Source organism: Humulus lupulus, chromosome 4, assembly GCF_963169125.1.
Source record: "Humulus lupulus chromosome 4, drHumLupu1.1, whole genome shotgun sequence".
NCBI classification, from domain to species: Eukaryota; Viridiplantae; Streptophyta; class Magnoliopsida; order Rosales; family Cannabaceae; genus Humulus; species Humulus lupulus.
This window is the reverse complement of record NC_084796.1, coordinates 204,079,658-204,102,624: the sequence shown is the minus strand read 5'-3', so window position 1 is coordinate 204,102,624 and position 22,967 is coordinate 204,079,658. Positions and strand designations below refer to the sequence as shown.

The following is a 22,967-nucleotide window of genomic DNA, read 5'->3' as shown; positions in this document are numbered from 1 at the left end:
GATATTAAATAGAACTCATCATAGAGTATATGACAAAAATAGAGCAAACTCATATAAGAAAGTAGATAATATGCCAATATTGTTTTAGTTAGTTTACATACAAAGTATTGGCTTATAAATGTATAAATCAAAATCAAAAGAACAAAAAACAAGTAAAATATTTTTCAACAGCCCAGAAATTGTCTATTTGATAAAAAATAATTGAGAACAAATAAATAATCCCATCATTTCATCACGAGAGAAACCTCTAAGAAACTAACTCCACCAAAAATTGACTTAATTTCATTTCACCTACGAGAATCTCAGCTCAATACATTATTAAAATTTCTTGAAAACCCAAATGCTGATATACATAAATTAGATTAATCAAAACATAGATATGGAAATTAAAGAGTAACATTAGATACCTGATAGAGATGAAATGCGGAGAACCAATGAAGAGAATTTAGGGGGTGAAGTTTTCTTTCTTTCTTTCCTTTCCGTTTTTCCTTTCCTTTTTTCCTGAGAATTCAGGGGAAAAAAAAAGAGTATGAAGAGCAAGCACTGTATTTGGGTTGAAGATCGACAAGTAAAAGAGGCCAATTTTTCTTCTTTTTTTGAGCAAAGCCAACTCAAAAGATGCTTGGGAGACAAATCATTAGGGCACAATTGGAAAAAACTTGAAAAGGAAGTTGAAATTTTCAGGGAGAGAATTGAAGACATGGAAATGAAGAGAGAGCAAAGCAATGAGATTTTGTCTAAATGCTTGGAGTCTCTTTCATCAGCAAATGTGAGCTTGGAAAGGATCATAAAAAATGTGGCTGTAGAAAAAACTGATGATGATGATGATGTCAAGTTCATTAAAGGCATAGAAAAGAGTGATTCAATGCGTTTGGAATTGGAATTGACTGAAGAGCTATTGGTAGTTACAAGACTTGCTTCTGAGGCTGAAGAGAAGGTGAATGAGTACAAATAATTGAGGAAGAAGGAGAAGAGGGAGTTGGAGAATAGTGTGGTGAGTTTGACAGAGGAGAATAGAGATACCAACAATTTGCTGAGAGCAGCCTTGTTGGAGAACGAAGCTGTGGAGAAGAGGTTGAAGGTGAATAGCGAGCAGAAGAGAGTTGCCCTTTTGCAGATTGCGGAGCGAGGTTTGCAGAGAGTTGGTTTTGGGTTTATGATGGGAAGTGGGAACACTGAGCAATCACTAGAGATTTTTTCAGGAACCAAGTCAGATAGCAGTGAGTGTGAAGAGGATGCAATATTTCGTAACTGTTTTTATTCGTAAGTATTAGATTTTGCTGATTTTTGGTTTGTATTCTACAATTGACTTAATTGGGTAGTTAATAAAATTTATATAGATCTGGCTCCCCATTCCCCATGGTCTGTCTCACCAAATCATACCCGAGAGAATTTTGGTTCAGAATTTATTTTATTGGGTCTAAAATCTGGACTTGATTTCGAAATTCTGACAGGATGATTTACTTATTTGTATGTAAACTCATACTCTGAAGTAGAAAATAGGTGAATTTTTACTTTTTAAATTTTAGGTGGATTGGAGATCTAGACATATATGTAATTAAGATAGTGGGGTTGTTGAAAATATATAGAAGTTTCCAGGATTTTGATGAGGTATAAGGGTGTGGCTCTTCTAGTAATTGGGAATTTTAGCTGTGGGTTCATTTCAAATTTTATAGAAATTACTTGACCTGTGCGTTGTGGTGCCCAGTTGAGCTTGTTAGTGATATAAGGTTGTAAATTTTCTATCCTCTCCACGGATAAAAGCCTGGTATGTCTGTACTAAGATTACCTTACTTTAGTTGATTAAGAATGGCCAACACCAATTTCATTATTAGCCTGAAACTGGAACTAGATGATTGACCTTTGAGAATCGGACAAATGTTAAAACTATCTAATTACTGTCATTTTGAAATTTTCTTATTAGGCATCAACTGTGGAGAGGATAATGAAGAATTTACGGCTTGAGATAACTAAGTTGCGGCGATCTTTGGAAGAATCTAGGTATACCCTTTACCATTCAATTACTAAAGAGAAAACTACAACATTTTTAAAAACAATTCTATCTGTTCACATCTTTCTATGCCCCTTGGAGTTTCTTTTTGGTGTTTTCTATTACTTAACATCAGCACTATGCCCAGGTCAGACACCGATTGCAGAGTCTTACAGAGAAACAAGCTCAAATTATTGAAGAAAACAAGTTATTCATCAAGGAGTTAGAGGAAAGACAGAGAATTGTTTTTAAAAATGAGTTTAATGTATACAATTAGAAGAAACAAAAATGCATGCACTTACTTGCTGGGTAGAGGTGTACTTCGGAGCTGCTTGATTAACAGAGAGAGAGTGATCGGACGGGAGAGGCACCGACTGAGAGAACCGAGAGAGACCCTTGGCTGTGCTGACTGAGAGAACCGAGATGCGGGTGGGAGAGGCGCTGGGTTCGTCTGGGTTCCTCTGAGAGAGATTCACAGTGAGCGGGTGGGAGAGGCACTGGGTTCGTCGGCGCTGGGTTCGTCTGGGTTCCTCTGAGAGTGATTTACAGTGAGCGAGTGGGAGAGGCACTGGGTTCGTCTGGGTTCCTCTGAGAGAGAGATTCACAGTGAGTGGGTGGGAGAGGCGAGTTCGTCTGGGTTCCTCTGAGAGTGAGATGGATTATGCTATGGAGTGAAAATGGAGAAAATGGGAGAGACGGGTAACGTGGGAAGAGAGAGAGAGACGGGAATGAGGGAGGGGAAATGGGTTTTCTTTGTCTTTTCCTTTTTCAATTAAGCTGCTTTGACAAAAAAAAATAAAAACAATAAGCGCCAATGAAATATTACTCCCGCCAATTAAATGAACAGTGTGCTGTATAGATTATGTAACATTTTAATAGCGTTTTTTTAATAATGTCCAAATGCAATGCTATTAATGAAGCTTTTTCTTGTAGTGTTGGTTGTTAGAAACAACCAAAGTTATTGTTTGGATATGGTTATCCAAATTGTATGTTTTGGGATAATTGTTTTGTTATAACTCTGTGGAAGAGAAGTTGTATTTTTGTTTGCTAAACTAAGAGTATTTTATATGGATTTTTGGTACAATGATTTAAAGTAAAAGTTTAGATTTCCGCATGTTTTAGTCTTGTATGTTTTGAGGGTCGTTACAGTGATGGGGTTAGTCAAGGATGGTGTGAGTGCATAGGGAGAGTTTCCATTTTGTATACAAATCAATTAGTCCATAGATGGCAATCACGTGGATTGGGGAGAGGGAATTAAGGGAAGATTGAGGCTTAATTTTGGGCAAGCGATTCAAGGGGTTCGGTTAGGTTAAGAAGATGAAACAAGTGAGGTTTGGGAGGCTCATTTGAGGTGGCTATCGAACCCTAAAGAGAGATGAGGAGAGAAGGACTCCTGAGGCTAGGAGAAGAGGAACAGAAGAAGGAAGAAGAAAGGGATTAGGGTTCGAAATCCCTAGGGTAAGTACTTGATTCATGGTGATTTTGTTAGTTTCTACTTCTTCTTCTTGAATCTTTAAGAATGTTATTTTTCTCTTCTTTTGTGGTGTATTCGAAAATCCTAGGGATTTGATCAAAGGTGGAGACCATTGTTTTGGGTCCTTGAGTGCTAGCAAGAGAGGTAATGGGAAACTTTTTCTTATGGTTGTTGTTCTTGTCATTTTGGTTCTTGTTGTTTTGTTTTCATGATGATATTTTTTTTTATGAATGTTGGATTGTTGTTTTGTTGTGTAGTTGTGGCTTATGGCATTATTTTATTGTTGTTACTATGAGGAATACATGTATTGGTAAGATATTTTAAATAGAGGCATCTTGGGTTTTAAATTGAAAAATGGAAACAAGAATGAGATTGATGTATGTTTCGGTTTAAGTGTGTGTTATGGGGCTTATGTTGTTTTCTTTTATATTTGTAAGAATGCAAAAAGATTTGAGTTGTTCGACCATGAGTATAGGGTTTCGGCGTAGGGGTCCTTTTGCATGTTGGGTTTTTTTTTTTTTTTATCTTATTGAATTACATGATGTCGTTGGTGAGCATAGGAGCATGCTACATTTTGTTTTGGATTTAGAAACAACAAGAGATAGAAGCATGTTGGAGGTTTCAACCTAGTACTTTAATAAAAGGATTATGAACTTTGTTTGATTTCTTAACTTAAGTCTACTATTTTGGATTAATGAGCATATTGTTAATTGTGATATTTCATGTTATTAGGTTGTATAGGATTCAGCATGAGCATTATGGTGTAAGTTTGTTTTGATTTTGATGATGGTTTTGCATGATTAAATGTATTCTTGAATTGTTCAAGTGTAGAGACATGTTAGGTTATGTGTTAGCATGATTAAAAATGCAATTTTGATAAATATAAGATTGCTGTATTTTATTTATTTATTTGGTGGTGATGATATTAAATGATTTTAAAAGTCACAAGAGAAGCTTCAAAATGATGTTTTTATTTTATATAAACAAAAGGCATTTTATTTCACATGATAATAAACTTTTATTCAAAATAAGAACATGCAATTTTTTTTATATTTATTTTGTGAAAGAAAATATGGTTTTAATTCAATTATTTGAATTTAATTAATAAATGCTTGCTGAAATTTTTGTTTTATTAAGAGAAAATGTCTTTTAAAAAAGACAAGTAAAACATATGCTCAAATATGTATTTTCCACACTTTAAATATGTATTTTCTCATTTATAATTATGCAGTTATTTTTATGATAAGTAAAACTATTTTTCTAAAAGTGATTAAGAAATTCATTTAGTAAGTATAAGTAACTACAAATTTTGTCACATTCTTTTAATTGTTATTTAATAATAATTGAGATTATTATTTTATGAGAAATTAGAAGCTAATGAATTATTTTAGTAAAATAAATTTTTGTAATAAAGTTTATAAATGAAAAATATGTGGTTAAAAGGAATGATGAAGTAATAATTAAGTGGTAACTTATTTATGCTTGCTGAATTTTTAAGAAAAGACAATGAAATGAGCATGTAAAAATTATCGACTTTAAACGTTAAATTTTTAGAACACTCACATGTATGCATGTTACATGCAACTGTATTTTTAAGTTCAAATAGCCTATTATTCAAACATATGATTTCTATTTTGTAACCATAAATGATTGATTGGTAGAATTAGCATTATTCTTTTGTAATTTTATGTGGAATTATTATATGTTTATAATTGTAGTGCAACTTGTGTCATGTGTGCATGACCCATGCATACGTGGGGTGTGTATGTTGGGCATGTGTCTTCTTACGTGATTTTAAAAATGAACGTTTGATTATGATTATAGGATCGTTGTGACGTATTCGCACTTTACTTTGCTTGGACCTATGGTAAGGAAGTTAGATAGAATTTTCTATGTATTATGTTATGAAAGGTATGACTTGTTATTTTGCAAGGAATAAAGTGTTATGGAAAGTGTAAATCCTATGTTTTGATATGTCATGATAAGTTAAGTGTTATGAAAAGTATAAATTCTATGTTTTGATGTGTTATCATAAGTTAAGTGCTATGGAATGTGTAATTTCTATGTTTTGATGTGAACTGTGACACATTCGCTTGTCTAATGAATAAAAAGAAAAGGTTGCTAGCGTGTTGCGTGACACAACAAATGAGTTATTAAGGATATGACGTAATTCAAAGGGCGGACGCGCCGAGGTTATTCAAGGATTTACCTCATAGAGGGGTCTCGCCAGCTTATGTTTTTATTGGTTACCTCAAGATGTGACATGGACAATAGTGGTGCCATGATCACAAAGAGTATGATTATGATGTGTGATTGTTATGTATGACTATGATTATGATTATGATTATAAACTATGAGTATGAAGATGATATGCTTTGCCTTGAGTTACGATACATGCTTTTTTTCTTGCATTTTCTTTGATATTGTTGTATTTTTTGTACTTCCTTACTGGGCTTTTAGCTCACCCCTTACTTTCTCCCTTTCAGGTAAACAATAGGGTTTCTCCTTGATACACATAGTGATATGGGGAGTTCCGACGTCTAAGTATGTATGGCGTATGGTGTCCTATGAACGAACAACGATCAATTTGAGCTCCAAGAATAAAAGAACTTATGTTATGATTTTTATTTCAAATACGTCAATGGGACTTAAAATTTTATTTCATTTCTGAATATTGCATAAAGACACAATATTTTATTTTTTAACTATTAGGCCCAATTTGCATGTTTTATCAAGACCCCACTGAGTTTTTCCTTAAAGTGGTATTTTTCTAATAACTATGAGTTGAACGACGTTTTTATAAAAGTAGTAGATTAGGGCGCGCTTTACACGGAAATACCCCACAATGACTATGAATCTGCCACTGAATTCAACCTACTGTCGACAATAATATACCGCGAACTCATGTCAATGTCACCATTGAAGTACCCATCCACCATTAACGGTGACATTTAATAATTCAATTTTTTTAATGTTTTGAATGATTAAAAATTCATAAATTAAATCCACCAATTTTTTTTATTATTTAATTTTATATTTTGTTTTATTTAATTGTTAAGTGTTGTGAATCTTTATTTTTAAATTGTTAGAATTGTTTGAGAGAATTTTGTGAATTTAATTGTTAATTGTTTATTTATTTACTTTGTGAATAATTGAGCTTTGGTTGAATGCACCATGGTGCATAGTGATTGAGTGTGTGCATGTGCATGGTTGCATGGTGCACTTGTATAGAATTTTCTACACATTTTATTGTTTTCTTTTATTAGATTTATTTTTTTATTTAATTAAAAGGAATAAAAAGAAAGGGAAAGGAAGAGAGGTGGGCGGCATAGTTGGGAAAGGGAATATTTTATGCTCATTTATTTTGTTCAATCAAATAAAAGTGAAATAAAAGAAAATAAGCAAAAGAGGAATTAATAAGTTAGTAAATTTATTTGTTAGATTTATTATAACTTATTGGAGCTTGATTTCATAGGCCCATGGTCCCCACTGTACCTTGGATAAAATCATCTAGATATTCTCAATTAATTGATTTAATTATCAAAGTTATGTAATTTTGAGAAGAAAAGAGAAATTATGGCAGATTTATTAATTAAGATAAATTGGTATTTAAATTAATAAATAAGTTTAAATCAAGGTTGAAATTATAAATAATTAATTTGATAAAGGATTTAAATAATTATTTAATTAATTAAATCAATAGAAAATAATACAGGCCTTGATTTTAAGTCCAACGGGCTTATAATTAAATGGGAAATTTCACGGGCCTAAAGCCCATGATAATTTTGACCTAGGCCTGTTAATTGGCTATTATTTTATTGATTTTTTAATTAAATAAATGATCTAATTGAGTCTATAAATGGAACGTTAAGAGAGAGTTGAAAACATAAGTCACAAGATGATAGACACAAGTTTCTGATAGGTTTTAGATTCTCTCTAAACATAAGTCCTTTTCTAAGCCTTATTGTTCTTTTCTCTTCTTCTCTCTATATCTATCTCATGTATTGAGAATTTCCCACTCTAGTCTAGGTGATTCCAAGGATACTTTGGAAGACTGAAGAAAATTGAAGATCGGTTCAGTTTCTTGGTATACTCTGTGATAGAAAGGATACAAGGGTTGGAGAAACTGAAGGAAGGACTCTATTATTCAGCTGCGTATAATGTAAGTATTCTAATCATTATTTCTCTTTAAATTCAATTTTAGAAACATATTCTAGGTTATCTCATATTAATTTGTTTAATATTAGATCTACATAAAAATAAATAAAGATCTTGTATAAGTTTTCCCAACAGACTATAGCATATTGTTTATGTTGTTTTGATGATTTGATCTCTTGTTTTTGGCTTGTTGAATGTTTGTAGTTGTTTTGGGCATGAATATTTTCTATGGTTGCCTTAGATTTTAAGATCTACGAAACATGTTCTCAATGTAGTTTTGATGTTATAGTTTTCATAGATGCATGCTAGGTTTGGGTTTTGGTTTGCCTACTAATATATGTTGATGATTGTCTTTTATATTTTTTTTAGAAACATGCAAGGGATTTTTTGTTGTTGGAACATATAGGTTTCGGCCTATGGAAGTATAGGGATCCTCTTTGTATTTTTTTTTGTTATTTAAATTTTATGTTAGATCTGTGTTCTAGGATCCTATGTAAATTTTGGCATGATAATTAATTTGGACTCTTATTTTTGAATCCATGAAATTTGATGAATATGTTTATGAGATTATGATGTATCAATAGGTTAATGTATGCATGAATGATGATAGAAACATGCTAGGTTTCGTGTGAAAGTAAATGAGGATTTTTGGATTTTTATGTTAATGTTCTAGAGAGTTTCGGCCTAGGGGAGATTATTGATGCATGTTGGTTAATTTGTTGATGTCACCTACACTCATTAGAAACATGTTAGGAATATTTGGAAAATGAAAGGAATTGTCTTAAATCTTGTATAAATTGATGTATTGGTAATACATGAAAATTCACATTTGAGTTTTGAAATCATGAGTTTGAAATGAATTTGATGATGAATATTGCTTGCTGATTTTGTGTATAAATTGTATGAAACATGAAAATAATGATTTGCATGCATAAATATTTTTGCAAGTGCTATGATGATTTTATAAAATTAAAAGGATATTTTAATTTACATTAAAATGATATTTTTACTCAAATAAATACCTACAATTTTTTTTTATATATTTTTAGAGAAAATATGAGTTTTAATTTCAAGATGGTGATTTTTGAGGGCTTATTTTGTTGCTGGAATTTTTGGTAAAAATTATGAAAACTCTTTTAATGAAAGAAAGTTTGTGTTTGTTGAAATAATATAACACTCTAAACTATGTAAATATTAAAAATGGTATTTTAAATGTAACCTTAAATGTTAACATTTTAATGAGTATATGATTTTCTTTATTTTAATTAAGAAAAATGTTGAGATTAAATTCACTTGTGATTTTTTAAACAAATTAAATGGTTGCTGAAAGTTTAGTTTAATAAATTAAAAATAATTATTTGATTATCACAAATGAATTTATACTATATAAAATAAAATCTTAAATAATGCAAGCAAAATAAAATTTTCTTACACCTAAAATTATATTTTTCTCACATCAATTTTGTAATTTTATTAATTTAAATAAAATTGTTATTTTCTAAAAGAAACAGGATATTTGTAAGTACTTTAGATAGCACTACAAGAAAAAACATTTTTACACGCAGAACAATTAGAGGCGGACTTAGTCTGCCGGTAATGTACGGTTTATTAGCGGTGGACTACTGGGTTCGCCGCTAATAATGTTGAAATTAATAAAAAAAATTAATTTTTTTATTAGTGGTGGACTTACCAATTATTAGCTGCGGATAGTCCGCCGCTAATACACTACCCGGGAAACGAAGGGGGTTTTCAATTTCAAAATTATTAGCGGCGGGTATTTTCCTTTAGTAGAAGCGGACTATCTGCCGCTAATAGTATTAGCGGTAGGTAAATATTTGTCGGTAATAAGACTATTACCAGTGGGATATATTAATAGCGGCAGGTCCCATAGCTAATAGTTTATTATCGGCGGGGAAATATTAATAGCGGCGGGTCCCCGGCGGTAATAATCTTACATATTGAAAATTTTGCACATTGTTTCGTCCGTCACTCTCATTTGTCCTCTCCCTCTCTCAGACACTCATTTCTCCTTTCCCTCTCTCAAACGCTCATTTCTCCTCCTCCCTCTCTGTCCGAGCACCACCACCACCACCCTCTCTCAGTCTGCCCCTCTGTCCAAGCACCACCACCACCCCTCCGGAGTGTATTAATTTTGTATGTATTAATTTTTTAATTTTAATTGTTTGTATGTAGTTTTTTTTTTAATTTTGATTGTTTGTATTTAGTTTTAGAACCCCCCATACCACGCTGGAATTTTGGACCCCACGCCGGATTTTCGGACCACCACCGATGTATGTATTTTTTTTGATGATATTGGTTTCATAATATTTATTAAAAAACATTGTTCTGGTCTTATTAAAAAAATAGATTTATGTGTTGTATTACATTGTATTTAATTTATTGTTAAAAGAATAAGATTTGATTATTAAGTTGTTATGTTGTCAAAATTTAAAAAAAAAACTATATATCTTATAATAAATATTCTGGGATTTTCTAAGTGCAGGATTTAAAATTTTTTGAAATGATCGTATTAAACTGTTATGTTGTCAAATTTTTTGTGAAATTTTATTCAGTAAAGTAGTTTTAATTTTTATTTTGTTATATGTTATGTGAACATAATGAAAATTGTCATAAATATTATTTAATTTAGTTAATTAGTATTATTATAATTATTAAAAAATTAATTAGTATTTAATTAGAAGTTAATTTATTTTTTCTGTCCTGGTATGCTTGTGATTGATGGTTGTTGACTACAACAATAAATTATAGAGATATCGACACATAAATGATAAGTTTAAAATATTAATAATAAAATAATGAATGAAAAAGATTAATAAAATTTATCCAATTATTTAAAAAAATAAATTAGTCTAAAAGTTGAATAATAATTCATTTGTAAAATTATTATTATTATTATTATTATTATAAATTAAAAAATTGTGAATAAAGAATTAAATAAATAATAATTTATTTTTTAATTAATTTAATTAAATAAATAATAAAAGTTTAATATAACATTATCTAATTAAATAATTTAATTTAATTTAATTTTGTTATTAAATAACATTATCTAATTAAATAGTTTAATTTAATTTAATGAAAGTTTGAAAAATTAGTAATAAATAATAAATTATTTTAAGAAAAATTATTAATTTGTTTATTAAATATTATTATCTAATGTTAACTAGTATTAAATTATTTGAATATAGAAATTGATAATTTTATTTAATAAAAGTTTTAAAAATTAATAATGATTAAATAAATAAATAATAAATTATTTTAAGAAACATTATTAATTTGTTTATTAAATAACATTATCCAATATTAACTAGTATTAAATTATTTGAATATAGAAATTGATAATTTTATTTAATAAAAGTTTTAAAAATTAAAAATGATTAATTAAATCAATAATAAATTATTTTAAGAACAAATATGAATTTGAATAACATTATCTAATATAACATCATAAAATAACATAAGATATTATAATATTGCATAAGATTTCAAAAATGATAACAATTTTTTTGTTATCCATTCTTATTCACATTACTAAAACTCACATACTCTTATAACATTTTAGATGGCGATTGACAAGACTTGGACAACATTGAGAAATCGTGCTTATCAAGAATATTGGAATGGTATACAATCTTTTTTGACGATGGCCTCGGAGCATAAGGATATTGATGGAAGAATTAGGTGTTCGTGTGTCAAATGCATAAATAATAGGCTTGAAATTTTACCTATTGTCGAAGCACACGTATTCGATAAGGGTTTTTATCAAGGTTATGAGAGGTGGATTTATCATGAGGAAGCAGAACTAGATGTTGTTGATGAGGTGATTGATGATGATGAAGTTGATGAGATGATTCCCATAGTGGAGCCCAAAATTTATTGCGCGATCCAACCAAAACAATAAAAATAGAAAAGAAATGAAGTATACATCGACGCAAGGCACAAAATCGTTGGCAGCTATGCATCACCAATTTGTAAGTAAAAATATTAATTTAATTTAACAAAATTATACATTCTAACATACTATCTCTACATTTGTATAGGCGAACCTTGATGAACATGTTATTGATACTTGGAAAGATAGCCATTTGAGGAAATCGACAAAAGCTTTTGTCAACGACGCAGCTCGAGAAACTTTTGTAAGTTTAAACTTTTGTGTTATTATTTTCATTAAAATATGTTACTGTTGTGTTTCTAACACTTTTTATGAACAGGAAAAAATGACGGAAGAGCTTGAGAGGGCACGACTTCAAAGCCAGTCTCAAGGACTGACAGAGGGATCTGAAACTGGATCTGCTGTTGATTCCTCGTCGATCGATCAGTACGAGATTATGAGTAAAGTACTTGGGGAGAGGTCTGACTTTCAAAGAGGAGTGGGTTACAACAAGGGAAAGGGAAAAAATCAGCTTCCAGCTCCACAAGCCAAAGTCAGTCACAAGCCCAACCTGCTCATACGCCTCAAGATGACATGGCTACTATGGCAGAGATGATGAAGTCAATGCGTGAAGAGATCCAGATGTTGAGATCTCAACAAGGTCCATCTAGTAATCCTCATCATACCAGTTCAGAGACTGAGTCACGGTTTGACAACCTTCTGCAACGGTATTTACCATCACAACCTGAAGGTGGTATATCTTCTCAAAGTCCACCTCCTTGGTCGATGCCACAACAACAACAACATTTTCATCCACCTCAACAAAATTCTCCTAACATGTATGGAGGTACATCACAACAATTTCAGTACATGTATGGACGCTCCTTCCAGTCCCCTCCTATTTATTACCCCGACGTCCCTGCAGGATCTCAGATGTCACATCCTAGGCACCATGACTTTGGGGATTCATCACAGTAGCAACAACCGTAGCAGAGATATGGTCAATTTATGAGTTCGTCGTAGTAGCAGAGGTATGGTCAGTTTGAGAGTTTATTGCATCAGTGTAGCATCCCAAAATTTGCTAATAAGGCTTAGGGCCTTGATTAGTGCGTCGGGAGTGCAATAATTGAATTAATTATCATATTATATGAATTTGGTAATTATGTGATTGGACATGCATGATTGTTTGTATGAAATATGCATGTGGGCCCATTTCTGTGAACAGGGGCGTGTAACTTTGGTTGTTGGCGGGCATAAATGTAAATATGTATGTGCTTTGAGTGAGATCCTAGTGTTATGGGGATATATTCGAGATGTGTGATCTGAGACGATCCTAGGGAGTAGTTTAGCTAGAAGGTCACAACAGGGTCGGATATCCGACTCGGGAGGAGTCTAGAGGTATTTTGGGGATATAATATGAGTTTGAGATTTATTGAGTAACAGGTAGTAATTTAGTAATGATTTGGATATGTTGGGATTAAACGGGGATTTGTAGGAATACTTGGGTACTTAACAGGATTTGGCAAATGGTTGAATTGGCCTTGGTGACACTTGAGGATTTAAGATAAGCTTAAGGGCAGATTGGTCTTTTCTTGTAAGTGGATAAGCTTAGGGGTAGATCTGGGGAACGTACTGGAACAAAAAAAGAAAGAAAGGAATATAAGGATACTCAGTCTCTTTGGCTCTCTCTCTCTCTGCCGATTCTCTCTCTTGGGGTGTTGAAGCTTTGAAAGAAATCTTGAAGAAGTGGACTGGTGAATTGGAGGACTGGGAAGCTTTAAGCTCATGGAATCAGTTCAGGAACTGATTTAAGTGTAGAGGTAAGCCTCTTATTTGAATTAAGCTACTAAATTCTGCTAGTTTTCTTATGAACTCAAGCTTGTATGAGGTTTGATCTGAATTATAGTGTTAGTAAGGATTAAGGAGTTGTTCTTAGGTGGATGTGATGCCTTGGTTGTGTAGATAAGTAATCCAAGATTAATTATGGATTTAATTGGTGCTTGGATATGAGAATTTAGGTATAAGCTTGAAGAAAACTTGAGAAAAATGGAGGTTCGAGCGGCGACCCTAGGAAGGGTATGCTGCGACCCGTGTGTGCGTGAGGGCCTGGGGAGGCCTCTGTTCTTGAGGCATACCGCGACATAGGGTATAGCATGCCACGGCTCGTGTCCCTTGGCAGGGAGGCTTTATGCCTCTGATTTGGGGCGCGCCATGACCCTTAAGGGGCTGGGCCGCAACCCAAGCTCTCATTGTTGGCCATTTGAGGGTTTTGGGTTTAGGAACTCAAATGTTAAGGCTCAGGAATGATTTTACCACCCGGATTGGTAGAATCCAAGGTCCTGAAGACAAGAAATGTAACCCAAAGTTATTTAATGGATTAGAGCTTGATGTATGGCTATTGTTGATGCGTTGTGACTAGGTCTTACCGCTCAGGCTTGGGAATAGGATCGTGCTCAGGATCGCTTTGGATTGTCAGCTCGGGACACCAGGTAAGAGAACTGTTTGTACTTGTAGAGCTATGTGGTGTGTTGTACTGTATGTATTTTTTTATGTTTGTTATGTCATACATGTGATTATGACTGATCGACAAGAGTCGGAATCGCCAAAAGCCAGGAGAGGCAAGGGCCGGGAGCAGCAAAAGCCAGGAGAGGCAAGGGCTGGGAGCGGGAATAGCTGAAATTGGCAAAAGTCGAGAGAGGCAAGGACCGAAAGTGGCAAGGGGCTAGGATCGGTGTTAAGCACGCGAAGTGCAAAGCCGAGAACGGGAAGGGGTCGGAAACGGCGTTGAGCACGTGGAGTGCAAGCCGTTAGGGCGAGATCCTCCTAGGATGATGGAGTCATCCTTTTGGTGCAGACCGCGAACCCAGGGCATAGTAAAGTGCTTGGGACGACATGACCGCTATGTGTTTAGCCTGTTGGCTTCTTTTTTATATGCTGTTGTAGTATTGAGCTGTTGTGTGAATATACTGTTGTATTATTATGTTGTCGTGTTATAGTGCTAATGTGTGATTGCACTGTTGTACTATTAGGCTGTTATGCCATTGTGCTTTTGAGCTGGTCTAGATGTTGTGTTGTTAAGCATGCTAGTAAGATCTGATATCTGTTTGTTGCTCTAATTAAATATGAGTTGTGAGATATATTTTTAATGTATTTTGTGCTTGAAGTTATCTTGCTGGGCCTCGGCTCACGAGTGCTCTGTGGTGCAGGTAAGAGCAAGGAAGTTGGATCTTACAACCATGAGTTGGAGGGCATGGAGCGGTGTGTACATGTTTGGCCTACCTGGCCACCATGACTAGGGTTATTTTGAGGAACACGTGGTAAACGTTCGGTTTTGTCGCTTAGGTCGACTGTATTGTACCTTTGGATTGCAAAGGTATTTCAAAACAGCGTTTTGGGATCCCAATGAAATACTTTTATGAATTTCAATAAAAGACTAACTTTTATACTTAATGTTTATTAAATGAGTCTTTATTTTTATTCGAACACACTTTCGAATCTTAAACCTTGATTAGCGAGCTAACCACACATTTATAAATCACTTGGTAACGGCTCTAAGGAAGTAGGGCGTTACAATCAGTCTCCCTCGACACGACCACATACTCGACAATTTGGATCATCTTCGCAGCAACAGTCTTCAAAAGCTTATTACCCTTCACCACCAGCACCACAGTTTTCTACACCACCATTGTCGCACCCTAACATTGGTGATCAAGATATTGACCTGAATGTTAATGAATATTTCTCTCCTGGTTGGCCTGATCCAAACAATAATAATTAGTTTACGTGTTTTTAATTAAATTAAGACAATTTATATTTTATTATGTTTATTTTATGATTAGTTTATATGTAATTAAATTAAGACAACTGATATTTTTATTATGTTAATTTTATGATTAATTTACATGTAATTTTGTTTGATGAATATTAATTGTGTTATTAATAATTAATTTTAATTTCTGTTAAATTTTACTATCTTTAAATAAGCATTATATGTATATTTATTATTAAATAGAATCAAACGAATTATTATATTTTAATATTATTAATTTATTACCGGCGGATTAATAGGGGTAGGACCCGTTAGTATTAAATGAGTCAAACGAGGTTGACTATTCTTTTACATCGGCGGAGTTCTGCCCCTATTAATCCGCCAATATTAATAAAATATCGGTGGGGTTTCAGTCCGTCGGTAATACCCCTAATCACCGACCAAGTATTACTGGCAGAGTATTACCAGCGGAATGCTCTATTATTACCGATGGAAGCCTCCACCGGTAATACTGCCTTATGTTGTAGTGTAGTTTCAAGCTTTTGTCATTTTCTATGCAATTTAAAAATAATAAATGGATTTTTAATTTTCAGTTATTAGAGATATGATTTTAACACTAATAATGTGTTTTGGGAGTTACAAAATCATTTGGGAGGGTTTGGAACCGTTTGGAAAAACAACACATTTTTTAGTGCTGAAAATGGTCAGTGGCTGCGGCCACTTAATGTTGGTGGCCGTGGCCTGTGGGACAGAGGCTAGTGGCCGTGGCCACTAATGTCTCTTGCCGCGGCCACAGGCCAAAAACTCACCAATTTTTCAGTTTTTTAAATCTTTGTTGAACGGCTCAAAAATCCCAAATAACTCCAAAATCTCATTTTTAATTCCATATTAATCCAATTAAACATTGGTAACAGCCATGGGGGTTGGTGGAATTTGAAATTCAAAGGGTGTCTCTAAACTCTATAAATAGGAACCTATACCTCACTTGAAAGACACAACATTTCTATCCATTAGAGCACTTAGATAGAAACACATTAAGGCTTGATAATTCCATAAAGCTTTTCCAATATCTGAGAGAGATCCCTTAGTGCTTGAGTTAGGGGGAAATAAGCTTTTGGGCAAAGGTTTTAAACCTTATTCAAGTTGGTGATCCCCAACCCTCTTCACTTAGGTTGTGTAAGTGAGAGTTTTCTTGCATTTCTGTTCTCCTTTCTATTGTATTGTTTTCTTCTAATTCTCTTGTTCATTTTACTTGTATTTCTTGTTCAAGAATTGTAATCTTTTCTTTTCTTTTGTTTCAAACACTTTACTTTATTTGTAACATTTTGCTTAAAGGTGTATTTTGCTATTCTCTTCTTCTTCATTTTCTTTGTTTATTTGTAATTTTCAGTTATAGAGTTGTAACTCCTTTTAATCAATCATTATTATTTGTAATATATTGCATATATTTGTAATTTCTTACTATTTCTTACAAGAAATTACAACTCTATGCAATATATTACAAATAATAATGATTGATTAAAATGAGTTACAACTATATAATTGAAAATTACAAATAACCAAAGAAAATGAAGAAGATGATGAAGAAGAAGAGAATAGCAAAATACACCTCTAAGCAAAAGGTTACAAATAAAGTAAAGTGTTTGAAACAAAAGAAAAGAAAAGATTACAACTCTTGAACAAGAAATACAAGTAAAATGAACAAGAGAATAAGAATAAAGCAATACAATAGAAAGGAGAACAGAAATACAAGAAAACTCTCACTTACACAACCTAAGTGAAGAGGGTTGGGGATCACATACTTGAACAAGGTATAAAACCTTTGGCCAAAAGCTTATTTATCCCTAACTCAAGCATTAAGGGATCTCTCTCAGATATTGGAAAAGCTTTCTGGAATTATCAAGCCTCAAGGTGTTTATAGCCAAGTGTATAATGGATAGAAATGTTGTGTCTTGCAAGTGAGCTATAGGCTCCTATTTATAGAGTTTAGAGACACCCTTTGAATTTCAAGTTCCACCAACCCCCATGGCTGTTACCAATGTTTAATTGGATTAATATGGAATTAAAAATGAGATTTGAGAGTTATTTGAGATTTTTGAGCCGTTCAACAAAGATTGAAAAAACTGAAAAATTGGTCAGTTTTTGGCCTGTGGCTGCGGCTAGAGACATTAGTAGTCGCGGCCACTGACCATTTTCAGCACTAAAAGATGTGCTGTTTTTCCAAACGGTTCCAAACCCTCCCAAATGATTTTGTAACTCCCAAAACACATTATTGGGGTTAAAATCATATCTCTAACAGCCATATCACATATGGATTTATTAAATTCATCTCAATATTGTGTAACAACAAATTTACACAATAAAGGGTAATATTTGGAAGTTACAAATTTGTAACACCAAATATGTTACATTAATTGGATATATCTCATATATCTAAATATTGTAACTCTTTATTATATGTTACAATATGTGACACTCTTTGTCACATTTATTTAATCTAAAACATTGTATTATAATATAATATTATATTATAAAATAATATAACATTCCCCCACTAGATTACATGGTTATCTATTGTAACACTTATTTAATCAATCATTATATTTTAAAATATAACATATCCCCCACTTGATTAAATAAGAACTCTCTCTTATAGGAGTCATTGCATTAGTGCATAAAGCAAAGTGTTTTTCAACTTGAACTTTACTATAGTGTTATTATCACAAAATTTGTGGAAAATTTGGTTGCACTAAGCATTGAACCATCTTTTCATGATAACAAATCGGTGATAACACACACACCTTTGCGATGTTCACTTGAGACCTCTATGTCTCGCTTTGCATCGTTAATGGCCATGTGCACTTTCCATTCATGGACGTTCTTGAGAATACTCCCAATTCTCATGAGAGGCGGCACCACCCCTAGGTCCATATAGGTAGAATTCTTACAGTATTTTGTTACCAAAAATACTTGTCTTTACAAGACTGAATTCTATTAAAAAACCTTTCGGTTTTAACCCTCAACTTGGTAACACACAAGTACTCAATATCTCAGATGGGACTTGTTTTGAGTACAACTAATATTCACTTGATTGACTTGTTATTACCTATTGAACCTAACACTAGTTGAATAACTAGTGTTAAGATAGGTTACCATCAATCATGAATCTCTTTAGGGAGTTTAAGTCCCATCCCTCGAGATGATGCAACCACTAAATCCCTCGTTAGTGGCTTAGTGAAAGGATCCTCCAGATTTTCACTTGTTCTCACATAGGATATTGAGATGACTCCTCTTTGAATCAATTCTCTTACATATCCATGTCTTAGAATAATATGTCTAGACTTCCCATTATACACTCCGCTGTATGCTTTAGCCAATGTCGCTTGGCTATCACAATGTATCGATATAGTAGATACATTATCTTTGATTAGGGGAATCTCTGTCAACAGATCCCTTAACCATTCGACCTCTTTGCCGGTAGCAGCTAGAGCTATGAACTCTGCTTCCATAGTGGAATGAGATATACAGGTTTGTTTCTTGGAACCCCAAGAAATTGCACCTCCGCCAAGTGTAAATACCCAACCAGTTGTGGACAAGTTGTCCCCAAGATTGGATATCCAACTTGCATCTGTATATCCTTCTAATATCGAAGGAAATTTGGAGTAGTGAAGGCTTAGTCCTTTGGTTTTCTTGAGATAACCTAGGACTCTTCCAATTTCCTTTCAGTGATCCATACTTGGATTACTTGTAAACCTACTAAGTTTACTTACCGCAAATGCTATATCAGGTCTAGTACACTAGGCAGCGTACATTAAACTCCCTATAGCACTAGCGTACTCTAATTGAGCCACCGCTCTTCCTTCATTCTTCTCTAGTTTTACACTATGATCGAATGGAGTATTGGCAACTTTAACCTTGAGATGGTTAAATTTGTTCTATACTTTCTCAACATAGTGGGCTTGCCCTAACGCAAAACCCCCACTATGTTTCTTTACTTTGATACCGAGTATGGTATCAACTTCTCCAAGATCTTTCATCTTGAAGGTTAATGATAGAAACCTCTTTGTTTCTTCTATCCTTTTCATGCTATTACTTAGAATAAGCATGTCATCCACATATAAGCAAACAATGATCACATATCCCTTATAAGTTTTGGAATACAAACACTTGTCTCCATTGTTATGTCTAAACCCATTAGACATGATGGCTTGATCAAATTTCTCATGCCATTGCTTAGGAGCTTGTTTCAATCCATATAAGGATTTTACAAGTCTACAAAATTTATGTTCATATTTTGGTAGGACAAACCCTTCAGGTTGTTCCATATAGACCTCCTCATTGAGGTCACCATTAAGGAATGTCGTTTTGACATCCATTTGATGAACATACAAGTTGTGTATAGAAACTAAAGCGAACAAAATTCTTATAGAAGTTGTTCTTGCAACAGGCGCATAAGTATCGAAATAATCGATACCCTCCTTTTGCCTAAACCCTTTAGCTACTAATCTAGCTTTAAAGGTTTGGATAGTATCGTCAGTGTGGTATTTTCTCCTAAATACCCACTTACACCCAATTGGCTTAGACCCCGGTGGGAGGTCTACCAATTCCCAAGTGTTATTGGAAAGAATGGAATCCATCTCATCATTGATGGCTTCTTTAAAAAATGCACTATCTCTCGATTGCATAGCTTCTCTATAAGTCTTAGGATCATCCTGAACGAGAAGTACAATAGGAATTTTCCTAATGACTTCCTCTCTATTTCCTTCTACCATGTAGAATGAAATTCGTTGAGAATCTATCTCATCCACTACTAGACTTTTCTGATTTTTAAGCCTTTGACTTCTTCTAGGTTCAAAGGGTTGCTTTACATCCTTTTGAGGATTCTCCTCTTGAGAATCAACTTTGGATATAGAAGCTTGAGAATTGTTCTCATATAACAAATTCTCCTTTAGAGATGTTGAAGCTTGAGAATTGTTTTCACATAACATATTCTCAAAAAATTCAACTTCTCTAGATTCAATCACAATATTAGACTCTAAGTCTAATAGCCTATAAGCTTTACTATTGTTGGCATAACCAACAAAAGCACACTTTATGGCCCTTGAACCTAATTTTTTTTATTAGGTTTGTTTTTCTTGCAATATTTAAGACACCCCCACACTTTGAAGTACCCTATGTTGGGTTTTCTTCCTTTCCATAACTCATATGGAGATATCTCATTTTTCTTCATTGGTATTCGATTAAGAATGTGACAAGCAGTTAAAAGTGCTTCACCCCATAAGTTGAAGTTCAACTTAGAAAACACCAACATAGAATTTATCATCTCTAGATAAGTCTTATTTTTCCATTTGGCAACACCATTGTGTTGTGGTGTATAAGGTGCGGTGCATTCATGAATTATACCATTTTCTTCACAAAATGTATTGAATTCATTAGAGAAGTACTCTCCTCCTCTATCACTTCTTAGCACCTTAATCTTTTTATTTAGTTGATTTTCAACTTCTAATTTATACAATTTAAAAGCATCAAAAGTTTCATCTTTATGCTTTAAAAGGAACACATAGGCATATCTACTAAAATCATCTATAAAAGTAAGAAAACACCTTTTACCACCTCTAGTTAAAACACCATTTAATTCACAAACATTACTATGGATTAAATCTAGTAAATTAGATGATCTTTCTACACTAGGAAATGGTTTCTGAATCATTTTCGCCTTAACGCATGTTTCACATTTACCATAGTTTGTAATATTGCATGCAATCATACCACATTTTACTACTCTTTTCATGGCTGAAAAACCTATATGCGATAGTCTAAGATGCCACAAAAATAAAGAATCATACTCAACAATATAGGCGGAATTAGCATTTTTATTGATAACATTGAAAGTTACATCATTGGCTCGGCTAGAGGTGCCAAGGATGACTCAATGATGTAGGCGATTTTGAGAGTGGTTAAAAGAAATCTGACATTGTCTTGCCACCTAGTAAAATTGGATCCATCAAACCTATCCAACCTAACTAGGTCTTGGTTCATGATCTTGATGGTATCCCCTTCCATTGAAACAAAAAGGGTTAAGCTTTTGAATGTTAAGAAAATATAAATTTGCCTCAATGGAAATAGTAAGAAATTACAACTCTATGCAATATATTACAAATAATAATGATTGATTAAAAGGAGTTACAACTCTATAACTGAAAATTACAAATAAACAAAGAAAATGAAGAAGATGATGAAGAAGAAGAGAATAGCAAAATACACCTCTAAGCAAAAGGTTACAAATAAAGTAAATTGTTTGAAACAAAAGAAAAGAAAAGATTACAACTCTTGAACAAGAAATACAAGTAAAAAGAACAAGAGAATAAGAAGAAAACAATACAATAGAAAGGAGAACAGAAATACAAGAAAACTCTCACTTACACAACCTAAGTGAAGAGGGCTGGGGATCACCAACTTGAACAAGGTTTAAATTCAACACCCAACGAGTCCTGTCCACAACAGTAAGGGTTATTTCTTGTCATATTCTTGTGATATGATGTTTTTTCAAACCTTTTCCTCTTTCTATTGCAGCTAAATCTTTTGACCCTTCAATAATCAGTGGTCGTCAAGGCACTGATTTGGGATGCTAAAAACGTGCAAGCGTCAATTTGCTCTCTTACTGAGGAGTTGGAGGGCAATCGTGATCACCTGGCCCTTCCAAGGGAATGCCAGGAAGGCCTCCAAGCAGTTGGCAAACTTGCCGAGTGAGCTGGAGAAGGCATCGGGAGTTCTCAATCATATTTCTGATGAACGACAGTCGATCCAGAGTAGCTTGGCAAGGTTGAGGAGAAGCTGAAAGGGGCCGAGGAAAAGCTAGCAAAGCTAGAGGTCGACAATGGGGATCCCATAGACCTAACAGAAGAGATTACACCCCCGAGTTTGAGAAACCCTACGGCCTAGCTCACCTTTTGTAATGATTTATTTTGTTTTCTTTTTATTGTCTGTTAGGCCCATTAGGCACCGCATTTAAAGGAGCAAGGAAATTTTATTGCTTGTGCTCCCGAAATATTATGTTTGTAAATGTTTTACCTTCCCTGACTAGGGGTGTTCATCAAACTCCCCACACTGCACCACAATTTGCGGTTTGGAACCCTTCGCGGTGCGATTGCGATTTGTATTTTTTCCAAATCGTGCGCTATGGTGCGATTTGCAATTTTTAATTTTATAAATGTGGTTCAAACCACACCTTATGACATCGTTATATATATATTAATTTTTTTATATATATATTTTTTAAATTTTACTACATTTAAACTTAATGCATATGTATATCTATAGTATAATATACACAATATCTAGAAAATTATTATGTTTAATAGGATGCTAACGCATATTTTACTTCAACCTAATGATATTCCTCCTAAATTAAAATCTGTACTTCTACATCATTTTATTTTTCTGTGTTATTAGTTTGTTATATTTTTATTGTTTCGCTAAAAGTTTATTAGCTTGTAGTATATTTATTATTTTGTTAAACACTCTTTAGTTATGAGCTTTATTATGAATCTTTATTAATTATAATATTTAATTGTTAAACTATTTGGTGATTCGTATAAACCGCCCACACTGCACTGCACCGCACCGCATTTTTGTCGTGCGGTTTATGAGTGATGACGCGATTTTTCACCAATAGTAGATTAAG

At 33.4% G+C, this 22,967-nt stretch overlaps 1 protein-coding gene across 1 annotated transcript; it reads left to right on the top strand.

The window, feature by feature from the left end:
* The first annotated feature begins 700 nt into the window (after positions 1-700).
* Positions 701-22,033, top strand: LOC133832815 (uncharacterized). Its single transcript, XM_062263107.1, has 9 exons — positions 701-901; positions 968-1,263; positions 1,530-1,611; positions 1,925-2,001; positions 11,355-11,502; positions 11,684-11,779; positions 11,855-11,975; positions 12,125-12,268; positions 21,885-22,033. Exons 1-9 carry the CDS (start codon positions 701-703, stop codon positions 22,031-22,033), a joined length of 1,314 nt encoding a protein of 437 aa, XP_062119091.1.
* Positions 22,034-22,967: the final 934 nt, after the last annotated feature.